Source organism: Misgurnus anguillicaudatus, chromosome 16 (assembly GCF_027580225.2).
Source record: "Misgurnus anguillicaudatus chromosome 16, ASM2758022v2, whole genome shotgun sequence".
Classification (NCBI taxonomy): Eukaryota; Metazoa; Chordata; class Actinopteri; order Cypriniformes; family Cobitidae; genus Misgurnus; species Misgurnus anguillicaudatus.
In genome coordinates this window covers 18,968,588-18,996,253 of record NC_073352.2, presented here as the reverse complement: position 1 = coordinate 18,996,253, position 27,666 = coordinate 18,968,588, and the positions used below count along the sequence as shown (strand labels likewise).

At 37.6% G+C, this 27,666-nt stretch overlaps 1 protein-coding gene across 7 annotated transcripts in view; it reads left to right on the top strand.

Annotated features, from left to right (window-relative positions):
- gria1a (glutamate receptor, ionotropic, AMPA 1a) overlaps positions 1-27,666 on the top strand; it is an 86,135-nt gene that overhangs the window by 26,063 nt on the left and 32,406 nt on the right. For all 7 annotated transcript variants that reach the window (XR_012357960.1, XR_012357961.1, XR_012357962.1 and 4 more), the window contains exons 4-11: positions 549-733; positions 7,817-7,870; positions 15,670-15,828; positions 16,152-16,319; positions 18,011-18,115; positions 19,581-19,691; positions 23,452-23,658; positions 24,231-24,664. Coding sequence is in view for 4 of the 7 variants with exons in the window: in XM_055178188.2 (XP_055034163.1) it covers positions 549-733; positions 7,817-7,870; positions 15,670-15,828; positions 16,152-16,319; positions 18,011-18,115; positions 19,581-19,691; positions 23,452-23,658; positions 24,231-24,664 (1,423 nt within the window). In the remaining 3 variants the exon portion in view is untranslated. The remainder of the gene's footprint in view (positions 1-548; positions 734-7,816; positions 7,871-15,669; positions 15,829-16,151; positions 16,320-18,010; positions 18,116-19,580; positions 19,692-23,451; positions 23,659-24,230; positions 24,665-27,666) is intronic.

Genomic DNA, 27,666 nt, shown 5'->3' with positions numbered 1-27,666 from the left:
AAATTTCAAGTCTAACCCTAAACCCAAGCAAAAATGGTTTAAAAAACAAAAAAAATGAGAAACCAATAAATAAAATGACAAAAAAAATGCGCCGTTAAGTGAATGGGAAGGACCGGCATATCATATGCACAACAAATTGGAACTTGGCGAATGTATTGCACAATTTTCACACTTTGTGCTATTTATACGCATCTACATGAAACTGGGTAGCCTTATCCTAGTCTCAGATTGAAATGCCTATTTGAGCTGCTTTAATTTAAAAACACCTTGTCCTGAATAATTTTGACATATATCGGTGACATTGTTTTTTCTCAAGATGCACACATGTAGTGTTTTTTGTAAGGTTTATTGGAAAACCTTCTTAAGTTTCCAAGCCTAGTACTACTGTAAATGGAGGAATAACAAGTGTAAATACTAAAAAATAGAATTAAGGATTTTACAAGCTGATAATTTACAGATATTTGTCCAAGAAATCATCATTACTGTCCTGAAATGTTGTAGCGTTCCTGTAATGAAATGTTTTTGCATTTTCCACATTTGTATTCTAGGACTGTCAGTTCTGCAGAAGGTTTTGGACACAGCAGCCGAGCGTAACTGGCTGGTGACCTCTGTGAATGTGGAGACAATGACAGAGGCATCTTTCCTCAAAGTGTTCCAGGACCTGGACAAAAGGAAGGAGGGCCAAATCATCATCGACTGTGAACTGGAGAGACTCACCTCCATATTGAAAAAGGTAATTGCCTCTCATCTTTCTTATTATAGTCCTGCAAGCTGTCAAATGTGCCATATTTTATATTCCAAATTTTGCACTTTCTCCCCTCACTTTCAGTCTCCTAAAAATGACCAAAATGTGTCTTTTACTTAAGGCAAACAGCTAGTGTGTTAGTCATCTTTAATTCTGCTAATATCCATGCCATTATGAAAATTCACTGGTAAACACCAGCAGGCCGAGATGACGACTTAAAATGCAATTCAAGTCCTGAACGGCCAGACGCCGCCTTCGGCCACCCTTATCAGATGGAGTGGCCAGTGCGACAGACCCCAGTACAGCTTTCTTATGCACAGAGCTCCAAGGACAGAGCAGATAAATAACACTGGGTTGACATTTGGAGTTGGCATCAGCGCCATGGAGACGCACCGCTTTTCCTGTCTCCACTGCCTGCAGGAGGAGGAATCACTTCGCAACTGTAATTAATGTTCAACTCTTTTTTTTTCTATGTCTTGCCCTAAAAGGAAGACCCTCGACAAGTTGTGTGGCGTTATTGATAGCGTGGTGCCCGCAGTTTTTCGGCAATATGCACTGCATGTCTACGCTAAGTTTTCCTCTTTGAAAGCAATCATCCATCACCATGCGTTCACCAAATGTGCTATAAAAGAACACTGTCGAAATCTCCCCCACTTTCATGCTCATTTACAACAAGTGGCTATGCAGATGATTAATGAGATAAGATCAAATATAAAAGAGCGACATTCACTTAGAATGAGTGGTTGCTGGTTATTTGCATATGCTGTCTGGCTTGTTTTAGTGCCAGGTTAAGTAAGGTAAGCGCACTCACAAAATTAGTGCTAGATGCAGCAGAGTACTGTGACTTTAAAGGCATTACCACCACCACTGTGATCAGACACTGAAATTAGCTCTTTAAAATGCAGAAAGTGTGATTGTCTTCAATGTGTGTCTGGATGTTTGCTTGATTATATATCCTCTCCATCATTTGATGAATAACTTCTGTTATGATAGCTAGAAAAGTACACAAACCAGTTATTTTAAACAAATTCCCCCTACTACTTGCTATTTGTGGGCTGTAATAATTGTGTGCTAGGCAAATAGCTTAAAAATAGTTTTGTAAATAAGGAGATATCCTTCTGTTGTCTGCATTTGGTTATGTTGTGAGTATTTGCAGTGGGTTTCTATATTTTTTTGTGTTGTGAATATTTGCAGCATGTTTCTGTATTTATTAGTGTTGTAAGTGCATTGCATTTGGTTGTGTTGAGTATTTGCAGTGGGTTTTTATATTTGATAGTGTTGTGAGTATTTGCAGTGCGTTTCTGTATATGGTGTGTGACTGTTTACAGCGCTTGTGATGAAGATGTTTTTTATTTTGCTGTTGTTTCTTCTATTTGGATGTGTTTTGTACCATTGCAGTGCATTAAGCTCTGTCAGTCAGCATTATCTGTTTGCTAAGTTTATGTTATCAACTTCTGGAAGTGCATTAGCATACAAATGACCTCCAAGCCGTAACACATGGACCTTTTATGGAGTCTTGAAGTTTTCTGCAGTCTCCATTTGTGTTGATTATAATGTTTGTAATAAAAAAGAAGGCCATGTGCTGTCCTTGCCACAAATGTTCCTGCCTGTGGCTGTTCTGCCTGAGGAGAACCCTTTCGGTGCCACCATTAATAAATAAAACTACTGTCTGTCATGCCCACAAGCTAAAGTCTGCATTCAATGAGCTACCTAAAGAAGAATGTGTTAAAATATGGTATTTTCTATGAAGCCCATGCTTATAATGAATTATAGTGCCCTTTGGTTTATATGTAATTTTTACTGTTCTATACATGTATTTATAAAGACACAACAACAACTATACCCCATTATAAAAACAGTTATAGTTGCATTTATAGTATTTTTATTATTTCTTATAAGTGTGGCATTTGCTTTTTTAATGTGCATGATCATAATCTATTATACACTGATTTATAAGTATTAATTACTCAGTCGTATACTTCCATGAGTGTATTTTTTAAAAGAAACAGCCTACATTGTTATAATGTCATTATAGTAAAGTTATGATTAGCTATTTATACAGTAATGCAGATTTTGGTCCTTTGTCAAATAGCTGAATTGTTTTTTATTGTTGGTAATAGCCATGTTGTGAGTTACTTATTGTGAGTCATAATACAGTTATTAACCTCTAAAAATGCATTATTGATGGCTTTTTGTAAAGTGAAAGCAAACGATACAGTTTTCCTAGTGCAATGTTAGGGAATCATGAAGATGTTATTCGGTTAACTCTTTCCCTGCCATTGATGATCTCGTCAATTAACTCATTCCCCGCCAGTCATTGTTTGAAAAGTTGCCCGTAAGCATTTTTTTGTGATTTTCACAAATGGTTCACAAAATGCCTTCCAGGAAAATCTATTTTAAAAATATATAAACATACAAATATATCAAATGAAAGAACAGACCCTATGCTTTTAAACAAACTATAAACAAACAAACAAACAAAATTGGGAAAAAAGTTTCATCTTATCTAAATTTTTTCTCTGCTTATAAACAGTTAAATATGGGTATTTTTCTTTAAAAATATTTTTTTTAGCAATAAGCTGAAATAATTGCATTTTTGTGAAGTAATTTTGTTAGAGATTAGATTCAGAATGATTATCAAAACATACACAGAGTTTAAAATAAGTAAATAACATTTTGGCTTCTATCTAGTGGATAATCACTGTATTGCAGATTAACATGAATTCCTCAGAAACACTTTTTTATGTAAATGTTTTCTGTAAATTGAGAAAATTAATTGTAAATGTAACTATACTATAATGACATTATAAGAATGCAGGCTGATGGAAGTATACATATACTTATATAAGTGTATAATGGAAAATGAGCATGTGGATTGAAAAATTTATCACATATAAGTAATAATAAAAATATTATAAATTGTTCTTATAATGGGGTATAGGTGTGTCTTTATAAATATATTTGTAGAATAGTAATATTTACCTAAACAATTATAAAGGGGGCTATAAATAATTTTATACAACAGTTCTTTCTGGTTCTCGAATCTGATTGGCTAAGAGCTATGCGATATTGTGCTGATAAGGGCACTGTAACCGCGTCACCTTTTGTATCATTCCGCCACCTAGTGAATTGAGGTCCTAAACAGGCTCATCTCTGAATGGAAAAACACAGACGCGCTGTTTTTAAACACTCTCCGTGAATCCCAATCTGAAGTTATTATTCCGTTAAAGATCAGCGCTCTTGGATGTTACGTTAAACTTAATGGGATTAATGTCTTGTCACATCGTGTGGACACTTGGAAAGAGGAATGTAAACACTCGGTTTTTCTTCTGGAGCTATATCTCTTACCAGAACGCAAAAACACTGTGGAACTGCAGGTAAGCACCGCAGCTTTTAAATGTGGACATTGATCATTTATTTAATCGCGACGTGACTATTTAAACATGTTATGAGAATATCGCCACTGGTATATTTATAAGCAGCATGCAAAAACATCTCTCTGACAGTTTTATATAGTACTGACAAGAACAAAGTTTAATAATAATCGAGTGCTCGTATCGCGTTAAGAGTAAATGGGAAACCAATAGTAACATTATATAAGTATAGTTTTATTAACTTTTACCTTGCGCCAAAACAATAACAACATAAAAGACAATAAATATGAATAAGAAAACAAGTAATAGTTTTATCATGACACCAAATACTGCTGATTTGATCTCATTTTGACCATCAAAAAAAACAAGGCGAATATCAGAGCCAGGGGATCTCTGTCAGAGATGTAGCCCAGAGAGGGCGGTGGTCAGCGGGGGCGAGTGAACACTGACGTCCGCTCATGCTTTGGTTCTCATTTGTACCGAATCTCACTAAGCAAACGTTCAAACAGACGCTATCTTTACTAATCGACTGTAGATTTAAATACAATACATATATATTCTCGACTGAACTAATCTTAAAACTACACTTTGTGACCAAGAAACGTTAATATAAAGAAACGCCTATCCGTCCATTGAGTTATTATGAGATTCAAAGCAGCCGAAAGTGTTACCTGTCATTCTGGCCGCCCTCAAATCCGTGGCGGAAGAAGTAGTTCTCAAACAAAGAGGCTTTTAAAATAACTCCGTTGTTGTTTTCTAGTTTTCGTTTTTCAATCGTGTGCCGTCGAACTGTTGTATAAAAGCAATATCGCTCTCGGAGTCGTGCGATACAGCTCCACATCATCACGGCTGTGATTAGGCCAGAGGCACGAGGCGATATTGCTTAAATAAGCATGGGCTTCATAGAAAGTGTTACCAAAAATGTACACAAACATACACATTTCTATAAATTAACCCAAAGAAGACATAACAGCATGATGATGTTTGAGTCTTTGGCACCTATTGACACTACACACACGCTTGCTTATATTCATCCACACAGGTTAAAGAGAGGTAGGGTTGTGCAAGATTTTGTTTAGTCATTATTTTTGATTTTATTTTGTAATATTTACAGCTTAAATTCTCTCAGAAAACATTTAAAATAATTCCACAGATTATTCCCTAAAGTTTCAGTGAAAAAGCAGTTTTCGTGTAGCCTTGCTGATAGAGTAACCCGCTATATTAAAGCCATTATGTGAAGCTGTCCTTCACTTCTTGTGCTGTTTTTGACAGAGTTTTGCATTTGCTTACTTGTATTACAATGTCATATTTTTGCTTCTTGTATGGTACATGGTTTACTTTATAGCAGAGCGGTGCTTTGTAATGTTTTACCTTAATGCTTCAGTTTTAAATAATAATAAAGACCTTTCCCTTTTGTTTCCATCTTTTAACGTCAACATGAACCTATTAACCTATCAACATTAATTCTATAAAAATGTAAAAGGGAGCTAGAACAATATAAGTCTTTCCCAAACACAGGATGCAAAATATGGTCAGTTATTGTTATCGGATTGTTTTGCCATTATCGCTCACCCTCACTTAGAAGAGTGCTAATGTGTTCCTCCGCCGTCAGCATATGAGTCATTATTTTTCACCACGGTTGTCCTCTCTGCGGCTAAAAAAGCTTTGTTATCTTTATATACACACACAATGAAACCCACATCATAGATCTTCATTCTTCTCCTCTGTCTTGCTGCGTAAACATAGCCATTTTGATTCTAAATTGTGCTGACTGATGAGGGATGTAAATATGATATTGATATTTAATGTGTTTGGTTGGTTTTATGATGGTGGTTCTGTAGTCATTAGAGCAGGGGTCTCCAACCTTTTTGTGAGCATGGACTACCTGGGGGGCTACTTTTTTTATATAGTCTACTTTAAAATAAATTCTTTATTTTACTTGTTGATATGTTTAAGCATTGTTTAAAATGTTAACATAAATATAAGAAGACAAGCTACTATATAAAATATGTAAAAAATAAAAAAGTATTAAAATTGAGGCTATTAATAGAATGTGCTTTGGCGGGTAACTCACAGACTCCGTGTGGGCAACCTGGTGTCCGCGGGCACCATGTTGGAGACCACTGCATTAGAGTATAAGTGGGTTTCCCCAGAGACAGCATTTCAATCTTTCACCAGCTTCAGCATGTCTCACTTTTTCCCCACACCCATCCTTCTGCCAACACAACACACACAAACACACACTGATACACACTATCTGCCTGCTGATTTAATTGATGATTGCTGTGAAAGTTTACAATATTCTGAAATAAATGAAGGGTGGGAACCCCCATTACACATTTTAATCACAATACCTGTGTTGAAATTGTTTTGTTTTGTCATATAAAATATACAAACAGGTAATGTTTTGTTTTAGGCAATCAGCCTTATACAGTATGAAGATTGTTTGCCTGAATATTATAACATGGGAGTACAACACAGCATTGTACTGAGTTTTCTTCATATTTACTGTATGCGTTTTTTGTCTTTAATAGTAATATTCTATATTTTCTTTTTGATATTATTAATGCTTTTAGATGTAATACCTATGCTGCATTGCATAATTTATAAGCTCAAATATTTTGCGGTAAGAAGGGATAGTTCACCCAAAAATAATTTACTTTCCCTCATGTTGATCAAAACGATATGTTGAAAGACGATATTTTGATATATATAATGGTAGGCACACAGTTGACGGTACCCATTGACTTTTATAGTATTCGTTTTTTTAGTTGTACCATTAAGGGCGAGTAAACAGAATTTTTGGGTTAACTATCCCTTTAAGGGAACCTTTTTGTTCCACTAAGAAGATTTTAACATTCATTCCAGTTTTAAAGGTTTAAAGAAAGCTTTTGAAATTTTTACAGCAAATCTTTTTTTATCGTGTTAAATTTTTATTACTTGCTATTGTATTTTTATTATGTTACATTTGCCAGAATTACTCTGGTTTGGACTTGTTTTCTACATTTCATTTATTTGACATTTATAAGATAATTGTGTTCCTATAGCTCAACTGGTAGATCATTGCTTTAGTGCCCAAAAGATTTTGGGTTTGATTTTCAAGGAACACACATACTGATCAAATTTATAGCATGAATGCAATGTAATTGACTTTGGATAAAAGCTTCTGAGAAATGCGTAAATGTAAAGAATTGCTGACTCCACTAATTTTGTTTTTACCCATGTCCCAAGCTTTTAGCAGTTTTCTATTTGTTTATAATAGAATGTAATGGAAATAAGAAGTGACAGGGTGCACATTTCTGTCAGAGCGAAGAAAGAGAGTTTGAAGATCATTAGAAATGTCAGAAAAGTCTTTAAATGTAATTTTAGCTTTTTACATCACGATCTGAGAGCAGCTTTATTAGGTGTCATTACCATACTGGCCAATATTTGAGACTTTTAATTCAGAAACATTTGACTGCTAGCTAACCTGTAGAGTAGCAAGTATCTTTTCCTTCACCTTTTTTTTTACTTTTTCATGCACATTGTAAAAAATCGACACCGTCTCTCATTACACCCAAATGCACTTGAAGATTGATCAAAGTCAGAATCAGATCTTTATTTCAGGATATATGATAAATGTTTCAATGAATATAAAACATGGTTTGAAGAAGTTTCTTTTTTCATATAATGTCGCCTTTTCTTCTTTCTATTCCAGATTGTTGAGCAGGGCAAGAATGTGAAGAGTTACCATTACATCCTAGCCAACCTGGTAAGCTAAACCAAGCATCACTATAGTATTAACACTATGATATGTTAGATTGCATGAATGAAGAATAAGATTTGTAAATGTCACTACTACTTATGATATTACAACACTTTTACATATTTTCACCACTTTCTAATAATAAGTTACTAACTAGCGATTAGATGATATATATAAATGCTCCCTGGTGAACAGATTGTGATTAACTGCAAATGAGTCCTGCAGTCTCTGATTGTTGGTACACTGTAACAATAAGAATAGAAAGCCGAATTGATTTAAACAGAAATGATGATAATCGCAGCATTAATATTCCAAGGTGTGCTTGTGGATGGTGCACTGCAGAGGATTTTAAATGAAAGCAGTCTGGTCGGTTTGTTAGATGTAATTGTAAATGATAGATGATAAAGCTTGCAAAGCAATAAAGATTTGCAACTGTTTGCTTTTTCCATAATGGCCGGATTTTAGGAACTGTGAGCAAATTACTCTCAGTGTCCTACCACCGGGTCTCAATTTTATTTACGCCTGCATGTGCGAACACGTGTGCACGCGTTTCTGAGCGAATGTCTGTGTCAGCTTTCTCCCTCTGTGTCCAAGGCTTTTGAGTGAAGGCTAGTTTCTATAGTAACATCACCAGCTCACTGCACCACATTTACAGGGACACAGAGCGTAAAAAGATACAACTCTATCCACTCAATCAAGAGATATGGGCACCTGCTAAAGCAGATACATTAGAGCGGATAGGTGCTTCCTTTCTTACCTCACGGTAGCCACCTGTGTTTTAAATGACCATTGGGTGTTAACATATTGACTCTCTACTTCAGTTGAAAGCTGCAGATAAGATGTTCTATATTACGTTATTTAACATCAGAATTGTGGTGCTATTTTTCTTATCGTTTACTTATATTTTATATTAATAGCACATTTGAACATTTGGAGTAAATACACTGCCCGACCAAAAAAGGCACACACTCTTATAATAATTGGACCGCTTTTAGCTTTGATTACGGCACGTATTAGCCATGGCAACGTTTCGATAAGCTTCTGCAATGTAACAACATTTATTTCTACCAAGATTTTGTATTGATGAGAGTCGGACCGCTGCGCAAAGTCTTTCCCAGCAGATTCCAAAGACTCTCAATGAGGTTGAGGTCTGGACTCTGTGGTGGGTAATTCATGTGTGAAAATGGTGTCTCATGTTCTCTGAACCACTCATAATTTGAGCCCGATGAATCCTGGCATTGTCATCTTGGAATATTCCTGTGCCTTTAGGGAAGAAAAAAATCCATTAACCTGATCATTCAATATATTCAGGTATTTAGCTGACCTCATTATTTGGGCAAATAACGTTGCTAAACCTAGACCTGACCAACTGCAGGACCCAGGGAGGCGATTACCTGTTTGCTTAGAAAAATCCAGGTGGTGATGTTTTGGATGGGGAGTGTACAGTATAAGACATATTGAGAGAAAAAGGTTTCTGATATAGATGACAGGGAACTTTCATCTTTGGGAAAGAGTTGAAAGGGAAATTAAATGATAAAAAGGGACACTTCACTTTTTTTAAAAATATACTCACTTTCCAGCTCCTCTAGAGTTAAACATGAGATTTTTTCAGTTTTGGAATCCATTCAGCTGATCTTCGGGTCTGGCGGTACCACTTTTAGCATAGCTTAGCACAATCCATTGAATCTGATTAGACCATTAGCATCGCGCTAAAAAAATAACCAAAGAGTTTCGATATTTTTACTATTCAAAACTTAACTCTTCTGTAGTTACATTGTGTAGTAAGACAGACAAAAAATGTAAGTTGCGATTTTCTAGGCAGATATAGCTAGGAACTATACTCTCATTTTGGCGTAATAATCAATGACTTTGCTGCTGTACCATGACTGCAGCAGGCGCAATGATATTACACTATGTCCGAAAATAGTCCCCTACTATTGAAAGTAACCAACGGGACTATTTACGGGCAGTGCGTAAAATCACTACGCCTGCTGCAGCCATGTTAAAGCAGCAAAGTCCTTGATTATTACGCCAGAATGAGAATATAGTTCCTAGCCACATCTGCCTATAAAAAACGCCATTTTTAATTTTCTGTCAGTCTTAGTAAATGATGTAATTACAGAAGAGTCAGGTTTTAAATAGGAAAAATATCAAAACTCTTTGGTTATTTTTAGCACGATGCTAATGGTCTAATCAGATTCAATGGATTATGCTAAGCTATGCTAAAAGTGGGAGTGCCAGACCCAGAGATCGGCTGAATGGATTCCCAAAAGGTAAGAATCAAATGTTCCCCTCTAGGGGAGCTAGAAAATTAGCATATTTAAAAAAAAGTGGAGTGTCCCTTTAACACTAAGGTTTTCTGGGAAACATATTGGATACTTTTTACATTGATATGGTTTACAAAGACTGTGTAGGGTCAAAATGTCAAAATCCCTCAGATTAGTTTTACGTGGGATGAGCACCTATGCACGAAATCTGTCAAAATTCCATAAACAACACCATAAGGCACATACAAATTAAAGGCATTATCAGTGGAGCATTGCCAAGACATTTCCAAGGATGTCACTGTTGCTATGAGAGCAGAAAATCTACATGGGTAGCAATGCCAAAATACCACACTATTGACCAAAAAAAATATGACTATTCAGCCAATCATGACAGAGCTGGAGTCCTAGACGTGCTTCAGAAATCAGCCACTGCAATCAGAGGCATCTGACTTGACTGTCTGTTGGCCTGTCTCTCTTCCATCTTCTCTCTGTTGGTTAGATTCCTAAATCAGACAGACATGTCTCCGGCTGCACTGTTTACTGCGCTACTTTATCTGTGTTTTCCTGCTATGCAGACCCCAGTTCAATTTCAGATCAGTGATGCAGATGAAGTCAAGCATTTAAACCCCCATCTAACCCTAGCACACCATTGGCGTTGAGTTTTGAAATGAGGCTAGTGGTTAGTCCATGTGATCCATAACATTGAGCGATGGTGACGATATGAAGGTTTTGAGTTTGGGCTTACATATTTCATGCCATTTGGTCCAAAATGATGGATGCAAACATTTAACAGAGTCTATAGTTATTTGTATTTGTTTATAGACCCTTAATGTTTCTGATATGAGAATCTGATTAGTGCCTTTAGAATCGTTTTGCTTTTCAAAATCAGTGAAAGCTTTTTTTTCTGCAAATGTACTTTGTACTTTCTTGTATTTTCCTTTAATTTTATATAAAAGCTCTTTTGTTTGGTGAATGAGCTCTTGATTGCCTCCGAAGGCTGTAGTAATCTTCAATGAAAGAAAAATGTGGATTACAGAGAGATTCCCATGGCACACACATGATGACATTTAGTTGCACTCTGTATTTATGTGCAGGCAGTGATGCAGAAAGTCTTAAGTATCTCTGATTGCCTCGTTCCCTCTCGCCATAAAGAGTGATGATGTTGTGAATTGACACTTTAGCCTAGAGGCCTGTCATGTGATAGGGTTTCACATACAGTTACAGCAGCATTCATTTAACATTACAGGAGACGTTGAGCTATTTTTGTGGTTACAGTACGGACAGTATTGTCAGCCTGATCTCAAGGGAATTTCAAAGTATTTTACGAGTTAGCTAATTTGTACAAAGTGAATCGTACAAAATCGTCACTGGGACAAAAGTAAATCATACAAATTATTCTAGCCAACAATATTTAAGAATCGTCCTGATATTATATTGGTATTATGTAGGCTGCTGTATTTCTGTAAAAAATTGCAGCCGGACCTCACATGAATTTGTACGTATTTTATAGCCTGATCTCACAAAATACGTGAAATAGTCACGCATTATTTTGCTCAGTTTTGCGTGACATTGTCACGTATTTCCAACATTTTACGTGCCCCTGCCACAACTTTCTTTTCCGTGACAGTTTCACGTATTGGTTACTCAACTGTTTTACCTATTTTCGTACAACTGTCGCTTCGGTTTGGGGTTGGAACAACTTTCTGTTACATAAAATGACATCCTTACCCAAACCCAACTCTAACCCTAATGTCAGGCAACAATGGTTTAAAAAGCATACAAAAAATAGTATAAACCAATACTTTAAGTGACATTCTAACGCAAACAGCAAATCTAACTCCAAACTGAAGCGACAATTGTTTAAAAATAGTAAAAACAATTGACCAATACGTGAAACTGTCACAGAAAAGAAAGTCATGGCAGGGGCACATAAAATGGTGGAAATACGTGACAATGTCACGCAAAACTGAGCAAAATAAAGCGTGACTTTTTATTTTTTATTTTACGAGTTGGCTAATTTGAATGAATTTTTACGAAGTAAATTGTACAAATACGTAAAAAATTCTTTTAAAAACAATAATAAAACCCAACCTGATCTCACGAAAATCCGTGTTATATTCACGGAAAATTTGATCACTATCCGTGTTTGTGTCACGGATTTCAGATTTTTTTCATGACAGGTCTTTTCCGTGTCACTCCCATGGATTTCTCGTGTCAGTTATGCATTGTTTTCTCATTGTTTTTTCCTATTTTCTTACCATTGGCGCGTGGGGTTGGGGTTAGAATCACTTTCTGTTACATTTTTAGACATCCTAACCCCAACCCTAACCCCAACACCTGGTGAGAATAGTTTTAAAAGCGGAAGAAAAACATGTATAAACCAATACATAAATGTAAATCCTAACATAAAAGTACATCCTAACCTCTAATATAACACCAACTTCAAGTGACAATGATTTGAAAAAAGGAAAAAACAATGAGAAAACAATACATGAAATGACACGAGAAATTCGTGGGAGTGACACTGAAAAGACATACATGCTCCCGTCATGGAAAAAAGCTGAATTCCGTGACATGACACGGATAAAGTGATCAAATTTTCTGTGACTATAACTACTTCCATGAGATCATGTTGCTTAAACCCCACCTCTATGTCTAATGTCACAGGGGTGTAAGCAAAACCTACAAAAACGCATGAATGTGGTTGTATGAATTAGCCAGAATTATGTACGAATTGCCATGAGATTGTATTGAAAATTGTTACCTGCTCTCTGGAATATTTGATTCTGATTGGTCTAAACATGCCATCCTTTGATCCGATATTGGTAGGTGATGAATGCTAAACCATATATTGATTATTGTCCCTGGCAACCATTGTCGCACAGTGTGCTAGCTCATGTCTCTGATAGCGATCTAAGGTCTTTTTTTCTCACATGATGAAAGAACATCAACTCAAATCAATATTTCCTGTCTATTTACTTATTTGTAAGTAACAATGTGATGAGCTGTATAATGTAGTTAGCCAGAAACAGAATGAAGCCCTTCAGTATTATCACCCTGCCAGTGTTCATTTTACAAGATCGGTTCTGGTGCAGCATTGCTCATTCACAGGGCGTGTGGATGAGGTCAGCGGCAATGAATCAGAAGGACTGTCACACTTGTGGTCTAAAGCTTTGTTATACTTTAGAAGCAACCAAAGGCCGTCATCAGATTAAAATACATTTTATCCAAAGTGCATTTTATCAGTATTGGTGTTTTGCATGGGTTCAAACACATGACTTTTTGTGCTGCTAACACAATGCTCAGGAACTAAAGGAACACGTTTAAAAAATGTATTTATCAGTAGCGATGAAGTATACTCAGGTGACCAAGTTGGGCTTTAAGACTGAAAGAGTTTCAGTCAGTCGGAAAACATTCATTACATATAATTATGTATATTGTAGTAACAATAAGACAGTATTAATTAACATTGCTATTAAAGGATTAGTCAATTTTCTAAAAAAAATCCAGATAATTTGACCGCCACCATGTCATCCGGGATGTTGGTGTCTTTCTTTGTTCAGTCCAGAAGAAATTATGTTTTTTGAGGAAAACATTCCAGGATTTTTCTCATTTTAATGGACTTTAATGGACCCCAACACATAACAGTTTTAATGCAATTTAAAATTGCAGTTTCAATGGAGTTTCAAAGGACTCTAAACGATCCCAAACGAGACATAAGGGTTTTATCTAGCGAAATGATTGTCATTTTTGACAAGAAAAATAAAAAATATGCACTTTTAAACCACAACTTCTCGTCCACCTCCGGTCCCGCGACGCGCCAGCGCGACCCCACGCAATACGCCATCACGTCAAAAGGGCACGGAGGACGTATGCAAAATTACACCCCAGTGTTTACAAGTGTGGAGAAAGAGGACCATTCCGACGTTGTTGTATGTGGAATGATACTAATTAATGTCTTTGTGTCAGTTTATTGTTTAAAATGGTCCACAAATGTGCGTTTCATATATGTAACATGTGACCTTTCAACGGCATTACGTGAGGTCGCGCTGGCGCGTCACAGGACCGGAGATAGACGAGAAGTTGTGGTTTAAAAGTGTATTTTTTTTTCAAAAATGACAATCGTTTCACTAGATAAGACCCTTATGCCTCGTTTAGGAGTCCTTTGAAACTGCAATTTTAAACTGCATTAAAACTGTCAAGTGCCGGGGTCCACTACAGTCCATAAAAATTAGAAAAATCCTGGAATGTTTTCCTCAAAAAACATAATTTCTTCTCGACTGAACAAAGAAAGACACTAACATTTTCGATGACATGGTGGTGAAGTAAATTTATCTGGATTTTTTTTTTTTTTTAAGAAAATCCTTGACTAATCCTTTAACGCCTCTTATAAAAAATGTTTGCCCTATGGAGCAGATGTTCTTAAAGACACACAGACACACGTTACAGTCGCTGTGGGACCAAGCATGTTAAAAATAAAATATCAAAGACACTAACAACCTGACAAGGGCTGTTACACTAAATTCCCAAGTGCACAGACATACAGTACATACTTTGTCATTCACAAGCAAACCTTCAGCACCCTCACATGCTTATTTAATTTTTACTAGGTGAGACAAACACAAAAAGATGAAATCATGAATGAAACTACAGGATATACATTCACATTCATTCTTCCGTGCTTTCACAGATGTAATTGTGTTCGCAGTGTTGTCAGGTGCACGGATTGGGTGGGCTGCTGCACACTTGAGAGCATCTTAAGTAGTTCCTGTACTAGCTCAGTTGGTAGAGTATTGCATTAACAGCACCAAAGGTCATAGGTTTGATTCCCAGGGAAGGCACATACAGGAAAAATGTATAGCTTGAATGCACTATAAGTCGCTTTAAAAGCATCTAAATGCATCTTTCCTCAGCTAAATGGATTGTGGGTTGCAACAGTAAATTGAGCTTTCAAGATCAAAGACAGAACTCCAAACATCTCAAGATCCGTTTCTGTTTTTTATGCTCCAGCCTCTCCATTTCTCGTCCTCACATCGGATAACAGCCGATTTCCTTTGGATATCGAGTCTCAGAGGATGATAGGATTAGCCTTTTTATTAAGTGATTGAGCCAACCATTCTTTCTGTTATAGTTTTAAATACTGCATTACATTTGCCGGCACTCCTCAGACCTGACCTCATGCACTTCTCACTGCAGCTGACCATTAATGTAAAAATTACTCCCTCTGCGGAAAATTCAACCTCCATTTACTGTTTAAGAATTTATTACCATATATTATCTCTTAGCGTTTAAGTTTGGTGGCTTGACTTTAATGATTAACATTTGGTTAAAATCATTTCGTCTTACCATGTAAACACAACATGCGGTTGGCGTGTATGCTCATAATTGTGGTTAAAACTAGGATGTTTTGTATGTGTACAGTATTAGTTAGTTCGTTTTTTAGATTAGAATGCAGCTATTAGTGCACTTTGTAATGATTGGTGAATGATACCCAGCATGTCACTTCTACTAACTAACTTGTTCTCTGTGGTCCTTTAGGGATTTCTAGATATCGACCTGACAGAGTTCAAGAAAGGTGAGGCTAATGTAACAGGATTTCAGTTGGTGAATTATGCCAATCCAAACGTCAGTAGGATAGTGCAGCAATGGATGGACTTTGATAACAAAGACGCTAAAATTCCCAAGCGAGGCTTGAAGGTGAGAGACTCAATGCACTACATTAAATCATTCACAATGTGAACTAATCTTGTAAGGAAATTCCTGAAAAGAATTCAGCCATTTAAGAACGATATACAATTAGGTAGTTGTACAATAAATCACTACAACATTTGCCGGGAGCGCAATTGAATTACCTCAAAATCTAATATACAAAAAAGCTTGTTCGTTCTCTGTCTGAGGTACTCTATTTAGTCGGCTTATGAGTTTCCATTTAGACAAACACATAGATGGTAACATAAAATATACGGTATAATACAGCTTGTCATTTATCTCTGTGCATCCACTATGCTTTCATTGTGCAGTACACTGGAGCGCTTACATACGATGGTGTCAAAGTGATGTCCACAGCCTTCCAGAATCTCCGCAGGCAGAGGATAGACATTTCTCGCCGTGGAAATGCTGGTGAATGTCTGGCCAACCCGCCGGCACCTTGGGGACAAGGCATTGATATCCAGAGAGCACTTCAGCAGGTAACCAACCCTTAAGGGATCGCACACAGACACACACATTTTTCAACAAACACACATGTGTTCACGAGTATAAACTTATTTTTTTTCAAGACTGACGTTGCTTCTAATCTGTTTTGATGAAAGACCAATAAGCAAATTACATCTTTATGCCTCCTAAAGTTCACATTGATTCACCAAAGAGACCATCACAATCAAATGTGACACGGCAGATAATAAACCAATAAACATTTATGCTGGTCATAACAGCACATGACAAGTTATATTTACAAGGCGATACATGAAGAAAAGAACACCTGGCTTTGTTGCGTTACCCTCGGGCAGGTGTTTGCCCCTTTGCTGTGTACGAATAAGCGTAGAAGATGCAACTTGGCAGGCGAGGTAGAAAAGGTATTTGTTAGTGCAAAGCTAATGTGACTTATTGGAAATCTGTAGAAACGCACTCTGTTTGTGAAGCCTACACAAAATTCAGATCATGCTTTTTAATTCCCTCCATAAAAAACTTAATTAAAAGTGTGAGGTGCCAATGCATTAAGCTGTATAGTGTTCTGCTCGCAGAAGCAGAATGTCTCACAATTGCTTACGGCTGCGTCTGATGAGAGTCTGATGCGTGGTGCTGGACTGAGGGAATTTGGTCCGTCTGCAGGGAGGCCGTGGAGATTGATGTTCAACTCGGTCAATTAACTCTGTCATTCGGCCTGGGAGACATTCAGTACTGTACACACAGAAGAGGCACTGTGAGAGACACACAACCCCCTGAGGAGCAGTCCTTAAGGCGAAAGAAAGAAAGAAAGAAGCAAACAAACAAACAAAAGAAAGAGAGCATTTTTCTATGTACATATAAGGTTAATATGCCAGCCTATTGCTTACATAGAACATAGCAGCCTGGGAGTTTGAACTGACTTTAAAGGGGACGTTGCTCTAAAATGAACATTATTTTGTATATTTGATGCTATGCAATGTGTTTACTCAGTTTAATGTTTAAAACACGTTATTTTCCACACAACGCACATTATTGTTGCTCCTCTATGCCCCGCCTTTTTCCAAAACTCGTCAATTTTTACAAAGCTCATCATATGCCAAAGAATATCTCTGTGGGTTTGTTGAGACTTTCATTTTTGCAACTTTACAGATCTTCTATATGCACAAACAGCTTTTAAAGGGAACATTTCATGAAAATCTGACTTTGTTCATGTTTAAGTGCTATAATTGGGTCCCCAGTGCTTCTATCAACTTAGAAAATGTGAGGAAAAAAAACCCAGTAACTTAGTTTTGGTTAACCATTCTCTGCAAAATAGGTCTTTGAAATCTGGCTCCCCTTGTGATGTCAGAAGGGGATATACCACCCCTTAACCTGCACTATACAACCACGGCACTGCCATTTAGTGCAGAGATCAGCTCATTCGCATTTTAAAGGACAGACTCAAAAACAGCACATTTTTGCTCACACCTACAAAGTGGCAATTTTAACATGTTATAATAAATGATCTATGGGGTATTTTAAGCTAAAACTTCACATACGTACTCTGGGGACACCAAATATTTATTTTACATTGTTAAAATGTCTTGTAAAATTTCCCCTTTAACATTCCAAAGACAAAGCAAAACATGAAAAGGCATTATATGACCCATTTAATTCAGGGGGTTTTGTTATGAAACAGTTCATGGACTTCTTCTTTGTGCTTTTAACCTAGGTTCGAATCGAAGGTTTAACCGGACACATTCAATTTAATGAGAAAGGACGACGGACAAACTACACTGTCAGCGTGATGGAACTCAGATCAACAGGACCAAAGAAAGTAAGTACTTGCATCCCCCTGTAGTCGATGATTAATTTTTCACTTAAAACTCATCTTTGAGTATTGTGAAAGTAATTTCTTTATGCTTTAAAATAGCTTGAATGTACCTGTACACTTTCCTTATTTAGTATATGCGGATCTATGAATATGCAAATTAGCCCCCATGTCTACTCAATCAAACCAGCTCAGACCATAGATATTTATGTAAATAGATATCACATTCGGCAGTTTCAGACAAATTAGCTGCTAAGTCCGGTTTCACAATGCATACGTAGCTGTGCAGCGATCGTTTCAATTATGAGTCTATGCTTCATCCATAGATATCTATGGCTCGAACGAATGATCCACTCGTTTAACCGAGATGAAGTGATGGCTTAGTTTTTTCATGGAACCAAGGCTATTAGAAGTTCTAGTTAGGGCTGCACGATTAATCGAAAAAGAATCACGATCTCGATTCATACATAAATGCGATCTTCATTTTAAATGACAGCGATTCATTTGCATATACAGTATTTCCCTGTATTCAGATGCTGCATTCACGTGTTCACGTATTTACATTACAATCCAAGATGCTATAATATCAGTCAAACTTGCTAACACACTCATACAGGGTAAAACCAAACCCTATTCATTCACCAATCAGACCCAATCCTTTCTCTTCTCTCTCATCTCATTTGAGGCGTTCTGCTGTCACTCGCGTGACATATAACAAGGCGGCAGACCTAATAACAGTCGAAAACGGAGAAAGTGATGATGCAACAACATTGGTTCCGAAAGGAGGCAAGGAAATTACTTCCCTCCTGACGTTTCTGAATCGGAAGGCTGCAGCCACCGGAGGTCGCATATGCAGGCTGTATACGGCATCAAGCCTGGTTCATTTGAGTTAACGGAGTATTACATTCGCAAGTTAGAAACATACTACAACTATTAATGATTAATTGTTAATATTCTGAAATAAGAAAGTCTTTATGATGCGCAGCTTAGGAATTCGACCTCCAGAGGCTGCAGCCTTCAGATTGAGAAACGGCCTCTGTGTCACCACAAGTGTTTTTAAAGTTTTAAGGTTGGCCAGTTTGATAGTACAAAAAGCACAGGTGCTATTTAACAGCCAACAAATTTTAAATTACTCTAAATTTTAAGGGGTCTAAAATAAGGAAAAGAGACTTTTAAGACACGTTATTATAACTGAAAGTCCTGTTGCACATTTTTTTAAGTTAAGTGCACAAAAAATGTTTTTGTAAAAAAAAATAGAATCAGGTGAGAGAATCGGGATCTCAATCCCCATGGAGAAAAATCATGACTCACATTTTAGCATGAATCGTGCTGCCCTAGTTCTAGTATAGCCATCACTTGATCAATCCAGTCAGTCTAACTGAATGGGCACCGTATCTTGTATTACATTTATTGTGGGACATCTCAGAAAGTTTTTGATGGTTCTCAGGTTGCTGATTTCATCTATTCTCAGGTGGGTTACTGGAACGAGGATGAGAAATTTGTGAGCACGGCAGCCTTCATGCCCGGCAGTAATGATACTTACGGACTGCAGAACCGCACATATATTGTTACCACTATATTGGTATGTCTTCCTTACATAACTCATGCTGGTTACTGGTTTGCTTCATCTGAATGTGTATTCTTCCCTGCTACACAAAAAAGCATCAAATTAGATGTTGTCTGAATATTTAAATTTACATTACATTTAGGCATTAAGCAGCTGCAACTTTATTGTTAGGAAAACAATGAAACAATTCATCTTAGGTAGGCAATAATATGAGATTACTTGCTGCATTTGAGGATACTTACTGCAAAAAGACTTTTAGCTGTTGTTGTTAGCTAGCAGGCTAAGCTAACATCACTTAAAGGAATAGTCTACTCATTTTCAACACCAAACCATGTCACCACCTCAACTAAGAAGAGTTGACACATCCCTCCACCATCTGTGCGCGTGCACGCAAGCGCCGGAGCGCGCTGCGACACCCCGAGAGCATCCAGCCCAGCCCCATTCATTCAATGGTAACAATCAGAGATAAAGTTAGAAGTAACCAAACACATCAACGTTTTTCCTATTTAAGACGAGTAGTTATACGAGCAAGTTTGGTGGTACAAAATAAAACGTAGCGCTTTTCTAATCGGATTTAAAAGAGGAACTATATTTTATGCCGTAATAACACTTTTGGGAGTACTTCGACTCGCCTGAAAAGTCCGCTCCCCTTCTCCCTCTCATAATGGGAGAGGGAGGGTGTTACTGCGCCGAGTCGAAGTACTCCCAAAAGTGCTATTACACCATAAAATATAGTTACTCTTTTAAATCCGCTTAGAAAAGCGCTACGTTTTATTTTGTACCACCAAACTTGCTCGTATAACTACTCGTCTTAAATAGGAAAAACGTTGATGTGTTTGGTCACTTCTAACTTTATCTCTGATTGGTACCATTGAATGAATGGGGCTAAGCTAAATGCTATCGAAGCGTCGCAGCGCGCTCCAGCGCTTACGTGCACGCACACAGATGATAGAGGGATGTATCAACAATTCTTAGTTAAGGTAATAACATAGTTTAATATTGAAAAAAAGTAGACTATTCCTTTAAAAGAGATTAAAATCTAAAAGAGAAAAAATTATGTCAGCATTTTCTCATCCTCGTGTTGTTTTAAACCTGAAGGCTATAAGTATTTTTTTCTGATGAACACAAAAGATATTTTGATAAATGATGGTAAACACACAGCTGATTGTAACCATTGTAACCAAAATTTAAATTTTTGGGTGAACTATCTCTTTAATACTCTTATGAATGCTACGTCATAGATCGTGGAAATCACAGGTTGATGGATGTAGTATGTCCAGAAATGTGTTTATACTACACGCCTGCATGCTTTATAAGATGTTAAAAATGACTTTAACAAATTGAGGATATTTCTTTGCCTTTTAAATTTAGATGTAAAGTTACCTGACAAAAACCAGGAGTACAAACACAACCCAGGTTTCCAGCATCTCATTAAAACAGACAAATGAAGCTGCTGTTTTTGTTGGTGTGTTTTGTTTGAATGTCCTCATTCGACTGATGCATCACCTCCATGTGTTCATCTCCCATATGGTGACGTTAATCCTATAGTGTGCGGATAAATGCACAACAGCTTTCTTGTGCTCTGTCAATGAGACATTACTGCTCCTCTAGCCACTGTGTTTCATCTACTTAAAGAGAAACCTGGGATTGAATTGCCAGCGGTGGACAAAAGATTAATTTCACTTTTCCCCCTACCCTCGTTTAGCAGAGATCCTTGGGCTTAGCATGCGTTTTATAAATTCTGTCGCAAGTTAGGCTTCAGAGGGGATTTATTAACCTTTGATATGTGCAATGCCCTTCTCTTTCCCAGCCGTAGAAAGGGCAGAGTCTGTGGACGGGCTCCTGATGGAGCGACGTGGGGGGAATGGGTGATAGAAAAGAGCCTGTAATGGATAGACGGTGTGGGTTAGGGGCTAAGCGCTCACAAGGGAGAGGGATGGATTGCAGGAAATAGTCTGGACTGTGTTGTTTGTCCTACATAGACTGTTTATCAAAGAAGCAGGGAATAGTCACATAACCACAGGTGCTCCAAAGAATGATTTCTCCGAAAAACAGCATGTCGGCCATCTCGGAGGTCTGTATTTGTAGGAAGTGCGGTATATACAGCTTGGGCTTATTTCTAAGATGAACTGCACCCAACGTTGTGTTTGCAAAACTGAAGCATTTGCAGATATGAAACAGTAAAACTGTCTATTGTACTTTATGGAAAATCTGCATTTATTTTTTTAACTAGCGAGAGGTTATTACTCTTGGCCCTCTTTTCCTCTTGCACTATTTCTCTTTACCTGCTCTACGCTTTTATGTTATTTGTTCGTTGTGCGCTCATTGTAAAAGAAGTCTTATGTTGTCAGCAGGGCCTCAGGTGCCGTGTGTGCAGTAATCTTCTCAGGATGTCCAATCTTTCTGAAATATCACAATTCAACGTCTAACTCATATTACAGACCATCCACGAATACAATCACCAACACTTTCTACCCAATTGATTGCCTGTCTGTCCATGATGCGCAAAAAAGCCATCTAGAAATAAACCTGTCAGGTTCACAGTGTTCTTAGTAACAAAGTGCTATTTCCTTTCTGCTTCATCAAACATTTCTTACCCAGCTCTCAATGTCTTGAAAAGTGATTTAAGTCTTTTCACTGAACATTCACACTATAGGAGATGTGCATGACAGTTAAAACATGGCACATCAAGACTATGACGTTATATACATTGAAACTGTCGTCACTGAAAACGTATTGTCATGTCACACTGTCAGGCGCCTTTAGTTGACGTATACTATTTTTGACATGCTATAAATATACACAAACCACTTCCATTTCTGCATCTATAATAAATGCAAATATAATGGTCTGTATGATTGTTTTTAACTTTAGGTTAGCTTTAGGCTTTTGTTATTTTCTTATATATAAAAAGTGGCGGCCGGTGACTTCTTTTTTCGAGGGCACTCGATGCGAAGTTCGTCACAACATGTATGTAGCCCAATAGTGTGTGGTTCGTAATTTCAAAATATGTGTTTGGCGCGTCGAGTGAACCTTTGTGCATGTCTTGATATAACTCGCAAAAGGTCTATTGCACATTACTTTAAAGGAACAGTATGTAGGATTGTGGCCAAAACTGATATTGCAATAACAAAACTAGTGGCTAAAACTGGTACTGCAACCATACAACTGGTGGCCAATACACAAAATGACAACATAAACATCAGTTGAGGGCTGCAACTCCACTTTTTAAATGACAATATCCTGGCCAAACCACTGTTGTCAGTAATATAAATATTTGAAATGAAAATGATTTCTTAACGTCTAGTGACATATCAGGGACATTTTATGATTAATTGATATACATTTCTTACATACTGTTCCTTTAACTTTTCTCAGAATATAGGACATTTAATCAATTGATATAACTAAATTATTAGTTAAGTTAATTAATTATTTGAAAATAATGCACACCCAAAGTGGTAATGCGTAACGACACGAAGCGGAGTGCCGTTACATTGTGCGTGTGCATTATTTTCGCATAATTCAAAGGACCGGATTCAGTTATTCTACTTATACCACGGTTACCCCAAACATTTCTCTGGTGGTTTTTTTACATTTGACAGGTTAAGTGTGCGTTTTACAGAAAAAATATTAACACCAGTGAAACATTTCTCAACCAATCAGAATAAGCATTAGTCATGTGGTACTGTATAAGCATTAATAATTAATGGCCTATGCATTGTGCATCACATGCCCACTGTAACGTGCCAGTCTACCTGTGTGTTCTGCCTAGGAATCACCTTATGTTATGCTAAAGAAGAACCACGAGCAGTTTAACGGAAATGAAAAGTATGAAGGTTACTGTGTGGAGCTGGCAGCAGAGATCGCCAAGCACGTAGGATACCAATACAAACTCAAGATAGTGGCTGATGGAAAATACGGAGCCAGAGATCCTGACACCAAGATGTGGAATGGGATGGTGGGAGAGCTTGTCTATGGTGTAAGTGCTACATATTATTTGTTTGTTACGTGAGATATCCCTGCATTTGGGGAATGCTATAAGAACTCAATAGGTTTTTGTTAACTACATGCTTTAGGCTTATTTGATGCTTATAGATGTATATTTATCAGCCTCCTACTGCTGAAATATAACATACAGAATAAACAAACCTAATTTAAAATGATGTGGAGATCTAATAATTGTGACCAGAATGCTTTATATCTATCTCAATAATAATGAAAGAGTGAATTGTCTTCTGGAAGAAAGCTGAAATTGAGTCAAAAGAAGGTTCCACAATAAATACATTGTATACATTCTCACAAAAACTATTTTACCCTCTCAAAACCATTTCCTTTGTCCACATAGACAGTATTAGTGTGCAAATAAAAAAATGTCTTTGTAATACATGCAACATTTCTTGTTTAGCCTTATTTATTCTTTTGCATGCTTTTATGCAAACTTTACAAATATGTTACATGAAACACTGCATTTACAGCATATTGAACCCATGACCTTGGAGTTGCTAGTACTATGTGCAAGGTTACAATATAACATCAAATGTCTCCCCGCAGAAAGCTGATGTAGCTGTGGCTCCCCTTACCATTACCCTGGTACGAGAGGAAGTCATCGACTTCTCCAAACCATTCATGAGTCTGGGCATCTCCATTATGATCAAGAAGCCCACCAAGTCCAAGCCTGGTGTATTTTCCTTCCTGGACCCTCTGGCCTATGAGATCTGGATGTGTATTGTGTTTGCCTACATCGGCGTGAGCGTGGTGCTCTTCCTGGTCAGCCGCTTTAGTCCATACGAGTGGCACGCGGAGGACTATGAGGAAAGTGCTGAGCAGAACCCTAACCAGCCATCGTCATCGTCTGCCCAACCTGGTCAGAGTCAACAGAACCAGAACCAGCAGAGTCAGGAGCAGACCAATGAGTTTGGCATCTTTAATAGTCTGTGGTTCTCATTGGGAGCGTTCATGCAGCAAGGCTGTGATATCTCCCCCAGGTAAGATGGCGCTTAAAATGTTTAAGGAATGCTGTTTGCCTAAAATTATTTGCCTAATGATGTGCAAGTAGATGATGGTCCATCATTGTTCCATGTAGTTTAAAGAAATCTCTTGAAAACAGTATGACACGTAATATCCTGTAATAGCATGATTGACTTGGAGAAAATGTGACGTGCACTTGAAATGATCCAGGATTAATTAGATTTAATGTGAACACTGGATTTTGATGGATGATATATTCAAAGGGAAGATGTTGAAATGTGTGTGCGTGCGTTTGTGTGTATGATAGGAGTTTAGCTAAAAAACCCAGACGCAATTTCAATGAATAGAATTTGCATTGCAAATTTGTGTCATATTGCATTGAACAACACTGACACATGCATAATTGCACTCTGTATATACTGTATCGTTGAAGCCTAGACTTTATTTCAGTGACACCAGTTGAAGAAAGAGCATACTGTTATTATTTATTCCAATGAACATTTTTATGTTGTGTTTCATACCAAAGTGTCCAGGATTTCGTACTTTCACACACAGATTTTCCTTTGTGTTCATCAGTACAAATTACTCAGATCACTTCAATTCATTACATAGATTCTCTTGCTCAAGATCTCAAAATCATTTTTAAATGCTCAGGGTCTAGTGATTTCTCAGCGGTACTGCTGTTATGTAGCGCTCTGGAGATTACTGATTTAGTTTGGTAATTTCTCTTCGGAAATCTGATTAAGTTTGCGTGAATGCTACATTGGAGTCTTCCACTCAGCGCTGGTGCACAGAGGCAGAGATGAAGTGTCTCGCTACACCGCTGCTGGACTCTCAAAGGTCACCAATTTTAAACCTAATTAATGGAGCAGGGTGTATGTTGGCAACATGAGGTGAATAGCTTTGGGTCCAAGGGCACAGGCAGAGGGGTAGTGCAGAAAAATGTCAACACCTGACCATCCCATCACCTGTGGGAACTACAACATCTCGCTTGAGCTACAACATCATTTTACAGACACTTGACATTTCTAAGACTTTTAAAGCTGGATGATGTCAAACTAATAGCAGGTGCTTTAAGCTACAGATGGATATGCAGATTCTTGGTTCTGCTACAGTATTAAATGAAACTTCAGACTCACATGCAAGTCTTTTATATGAGAAGAGAATCAAAAATGTGTGCCTACGGGTAGCATTGTTGATCTGCTCCAAAACCTTGTGAGCTACCTAAGGCAGCATTTTAAGGCATCATAGGTGCTTAATAAAGTCTGTGTGAAACAGAAGTTACGACCGATTTGAGTATTGTGATGTATTTCCCAGTGGCGGCCGGTTACTTCTTTTTTTCGAGGGCACTCTATGCAAAGTTCGTCACTACATGTATGTAGCCCGTCATGTGTGTGGGTCGTAATTTCAAAATATGTGTTCGGCGCGACGAGTGAACCTATGTGCCTCACGTGTCTTGTCAAAATAAGTGCCTGCTGCAGACGCGTTGAAAGGGTTTATGATAAAAGAGACGCTCGCGTTTGCCAGATACTCGCATAATCTCATGCGTAATCAGAGTTTACTGTTAAGGTATTGTCTTGCGTGTATTTTGTGAATGTGAGCGTCTCTTTTATCATAAACGGTTTTGACGCGTGTGCAGCAGGCACTTATTTTGACAAGACATGTGATGCACACAGGTTCGCGCCGAACACATATTTTGAAAACACAAGCAACATGCATGATACTCTGAACACTTATTTTGAATTTGCACCCCTCGAAGAGCAGTCACGAGCCGCCACTGATGTTTCCAAGTGAAACAAAAAACTTAAAGGCAGGATAGGCAGGAATTATCTAAAAAAAACTTTTTTACAAATTTGTTTAAACTGTTTTTATATACTAATACATAATTAAAATGTAAGTACTCTGAAAAAGAGAGTATAAAACTCGAGTGTCTGTAGACCTCTCACGAGTTTTAAACACAGCTAATTATTTCCATTCGGGACGAAACAAATGATTGGCTTGCGCGACTATCACTCTCTCTCGCGACCATGGCACCAACCCTGTTGCTACGGGATCTGCCCACACGTGCGAACACCCAATTGATTTGAACGTGCACGAGGCACACTAGGAAGAGCAAAAGTACGGCAGAGAAAGAGCATTCAGAACTCACAGTACCTGTATATGCAGTCAGCGAAGGCAAACGAGGCAAAAAAAGGAATAAACGAAGAAAATATAGTAAATATCACATGGCTTTTCCTCGAGTCGACGATGCGGTAGCGGTATTGTCTCCGGAGTGTAGTCCTCATCAGAGTCAACAATGCTTTCATCACGGAAACTCTTACATGCAAAACACTGTATATTTTATGAATCTTCCATGAAATTCACCTTCATCACAGTGTAACTGATGGTAATAAAAAAACTTGTATCAATGCAATCTGTTTTTAGCTTTGTCTTATAAATATAACTAGCTTGTTTGTTACCGAATCAAAAAATATATATATTTTAAACTTTACCAGTATCGATATGCTAGCTTAATAGTGAGTACTAAAAGCCATCCTATTTGTTTATATTCATAGTGATAAAGTTAGCTGTATTATTACATGTGATTGTGACATGATGTTACTACATGCACTGCGCTCCTTCCTCTCCACTCGTCTGAGGTAAATGCTGCTCCCAGCGTCACGCGTTCATGTGTTTTGTGGGCGTGGCTTTAGAAGAAACCCAGAAGGGAGGGGGTGGAGTGAATGGAAAAATCAGCTGTGTTTAAAACAGTCGTGAGAGGTCTACAGACACTCGATTTTTATACTTTTTTTCAGAGTACTTACATTTTACTTATGTATTGGTATATAAAGACAGTTTAAACAAATTTGATAATTCCTGCCTATCCTGCCTTTAATGAGAAAAATAGAGGCTTGTGTTTTTCCACTGCGAATTGATTAGATCTTGAAAAGTAGGCGTGGTCTCCAAAGTGGTGCCCGCAGGTACCTCACAAAGTCTGTGAGTTCCCCGCCAAAGCACATTCAATTAAATCCTCAATTTT